This window comes from Carlito syrichta, unplaced genomic scaffold (genome assembly GCF_000164805.1).
Source record: "Carlito syrichta isolate Samal-C Ts95f unplaced genomic scaffold, Tarsius_syrichta-2.0.1 Scaffold153950, whole genome shotgun sequence".
In the NCBI taxonomy this organism is placed as follows: domain Eukaryota; kingdom Metazoa; phylum Chordata; class Mammalia; order Primates; family Tarsiidae; genus Carlito; species Carlito syrichta.
Window position 1 is genome coordinate 2,881 of NW_007098046.1, and position 2,830 is coordinate 5,710.

The 2,830-nt window shown below is 68.9% G+C and overlaps 1 protein-coding gene across 1 annotated transcript in view; it reads right to left on the reverse strand.

The window, feature by feature from the left end:
- The window catches only part of LOC103252263 (mucin-6-like), a 3,786-nt gene extending 2,307 nt beyond the window's left edge, over nt 1-1,479 (reverse strand). The window contains exon 1 of the mRNA XM_008050890.1: nt 1,425-1,479. Within this exon, the coding sequence (XP_008049081.1) occupies nt 1,425-1,479 (55 nt within the window). The remainder of the gene's footprint in view (nt 1-1,424) is intronic.
- Between the last annotated feature and the right edge of the window lie 1,351 nt (nt 1,480-2,830).

Genomic DNA, 2,830 nt, shown 5'->3' on the forward strand with positions numbered 1-2,830 from the left:
ACCCCCCCCCCCCCCCCTGAGACCCTCACCACCCCACTTCCCACCTTGGCTCGGTCCCAGCAATGGCCCCAGCTGGGGGCTCCTTGGAAGACACCCGTGAGGCCTGCGTCCTGCCCCCTCCTGCCGGGACCGTCTGTGCTTCCTGCTGATTGACCCCTTGGCCGGGCCCACGGGCCACTGAGTGGGCTCGCTCTCCCGCCGGCCACCCCAGCCCCTGGACGGGCTGCGGGGCGGCAGGTGCACTCGCTGTTCCTCTGCACGCTTGGCGGCCCGCCCACCCCTGCCCTTTCTGGGTGCCCCTCCTTCCTGGCTGCTGCAGCCCAGGGCCTGCCGGCCAGGTCTGGCCCGGCGCACACAGGCCTCCGCCCTCCCATGCCGGCCACTGGCGCTCAGAGCGCATTTGCTGGGCTGATGACGGACGCCCCCAGCCCCCACCCTCTGCGGCCCCATGCCCTCCCCTGCTTCTCCCCATTCCGGGACTGTGGCCGGAGGAGTCCTGGTTCCTGCCTTCTGCTCCCTTCCCAGCTGTGCCGGAGCCCAGCCATGCAGCCCCCGGGGTGAAGGGCGGGACCTGGCAGGAAGGGAGGTGGGCCCTCGGGATGGCCAGGCACACCCAGGGTCACGCTGCACTCAGCGTCTGAGACCCCCACACTGAGCACCCTAGAGTGAACGCCACCTGGCCAGGGCCTGACCCGGGAGGGGTGGGGCTGGGACCAGGAGGAGGGAGGGAGAGGCCCAGAGCACAGAGGCCCGGGCACTTGGTGGGTGGACAGAGGACGTGGCGGCCTGGTGCCTGTGGGCGGCCAGAGGGCCTTCCCTTCTGCAGGCCCCGGGCAAGGGGTCTGCGGGAGGTCCAGGGCGTTGATCCTGCCTGGTGAGGCAGGCGAGGGGGCAGGGAGAGGGTGGCCGGGCCCGAAGGCCCCACACTCGGCCCCTCCAGACTCCTCACGGCAGCCACAGGAGGGGAGACGTTGGCCCCACGTTCACATTCTGGGAAACCGAGGCGAGCCGGTGCACGGTCTCCGGGGGCTGTGGCTTGAAGGCCCGGGAAGCTCCCTGCCCGTCCCCCCAGGGCAGGGAGGGCGTGTGTTCCTCACCCTCAACTCAGAGACCCCTGGGAGGATGAGGGCTTGCTGGGCTCTGAGCACATGCCTGTTGGCCACGGAAGAGCTTGTGCCTGAGGGACCCAGCCCCCGCTCCAGCCATGCGTCCCCCCAGCCGCTGTGCCCAGTTCTCGGAAGGCAGGTGGGACCGGGCAGGAGCGTGTCCTGGCCCCCCTGGGGACAGCTCCCAGGCTACTGGAGAGACCTAGGCCCTGGCAGCTGGGGGGATCATGGGGCTGAGGAGGCCGCCTCTCCCGCCTCCAGTCAGCGAGGCGCGACGACTGCAGACACCCCACGCAGGGGGCTGGGGACCCCACTCACCAGCACTGAGCAGGGCTCCCCCCCAGGACAGCAGCAGCAGCCAGGGCCCCAGCATGGCGCACGCGTGGGGAAGGTCACGGCAGGACTGGCGCCCCGCCGTGGCACCTGCGGTCTCACCGGGCCACCTGTGCACTTGGGCAGCTGGCCCCCGTGCCCTATATAGGGTGGTGGCCCTGCCCCCGGCTTGCCCGCCTGCGCCCGTGGCTCAGCCTGTAATCACCTGCCGGCAGGCGCAGCGGTGGCCAAACAGGATCTCGGGCTTGCTTTATCAGGACACAGCCTGCTTGGAAAATCCTGCAGCCCATTAGCACCCACCCCCAGCAGGGGCCTGACGGGCACCCCAAGGGTCCCACGAACAGCTCTGTCCTGCCCCAGGCCCTCCCCACTGTTGGGCCAGCGTGGGTACCACCAGCCACCTGCCTGGGTGGCCAGACAAGGTGGGCGGCCTGGGGCACTGGGACTCCTCTTCGGGGAACCCCACCCTCACCGGCATCCCGGGACCCCCAAAGGCTCCACCCCTTCACCCTGGGAGGGAGGGAAGACCCCTTGGGGGGCTGCCGGAGGGAGGGGGAGCAGGTGCACGTGGGCCCCTGGAGGCTGGAGGGGTGCCTTGAGCTGTCCCCATGTCCCTGTCCTCCTGGGGCTGCAGGCTGGCAGCTGGCTCCGGGCCCCTCAGCCTGGCCTCTCGGGAGAGGAGGGGGAGCGACGCGACACACCGCAGGAGAGCAGCCCCAGTGATTGTGTCCTGTCCCCCCCACTCCAAGCGGCTGTGGGCTGCCTGTCTGGGGTGCAGGGGCCCTCGGGGCTCCCCTTCTCTGGGACCTGTGGGCTCACCTGGCCCCGTCGGCCCACAGGAGAGGACAGGGCTTCCGTGGAGTGATGCTGCGAGGTGGGCAGGGGGGCGCTGTCTGTGGCGGAGCATGTGTACGTGCGCCAAGGGTCAGGCCCGGGTTGTGGGTCAGAGTGAGGGCCAAGGTCAGGGCCAGGGCCAAGGTGAGGGTCAGGGTCAAGATGTAGCTCTGAGTGAGGGTCAAGGTCAGGGTCAGGGCTAGGGTCAGGATCAGGATGTAGGTCAGAGTGAGGGTCAAGGTCAGGGTCACAGGACCAGGGTGATAGGGCCAGGGCCAGGGCCAGGGCCAAGGTGAGGGTCAGGGTCAGGATGTAGGTCAGAGTGAGGGTCAAAGTCAGGGTCAGGATCAGGTTGTAGGTCAGCGTGATGTCAAGGTCAGGGTCGTGACCAGGGTGAGGGTCAGGGTCAGGATGTAGGTCAGAGTGAGGGTCAAAGTCAGGGTCAGGATCAGGTTGTAGGTCAGCGTGATGTCAAGGTCAGGGTCGTGACCAGGGTGAGGGTTATGGTCAGGATGTAGGTCAGGGTGAGGGTCAGGTCATGGCTAGTTGGTGGACAG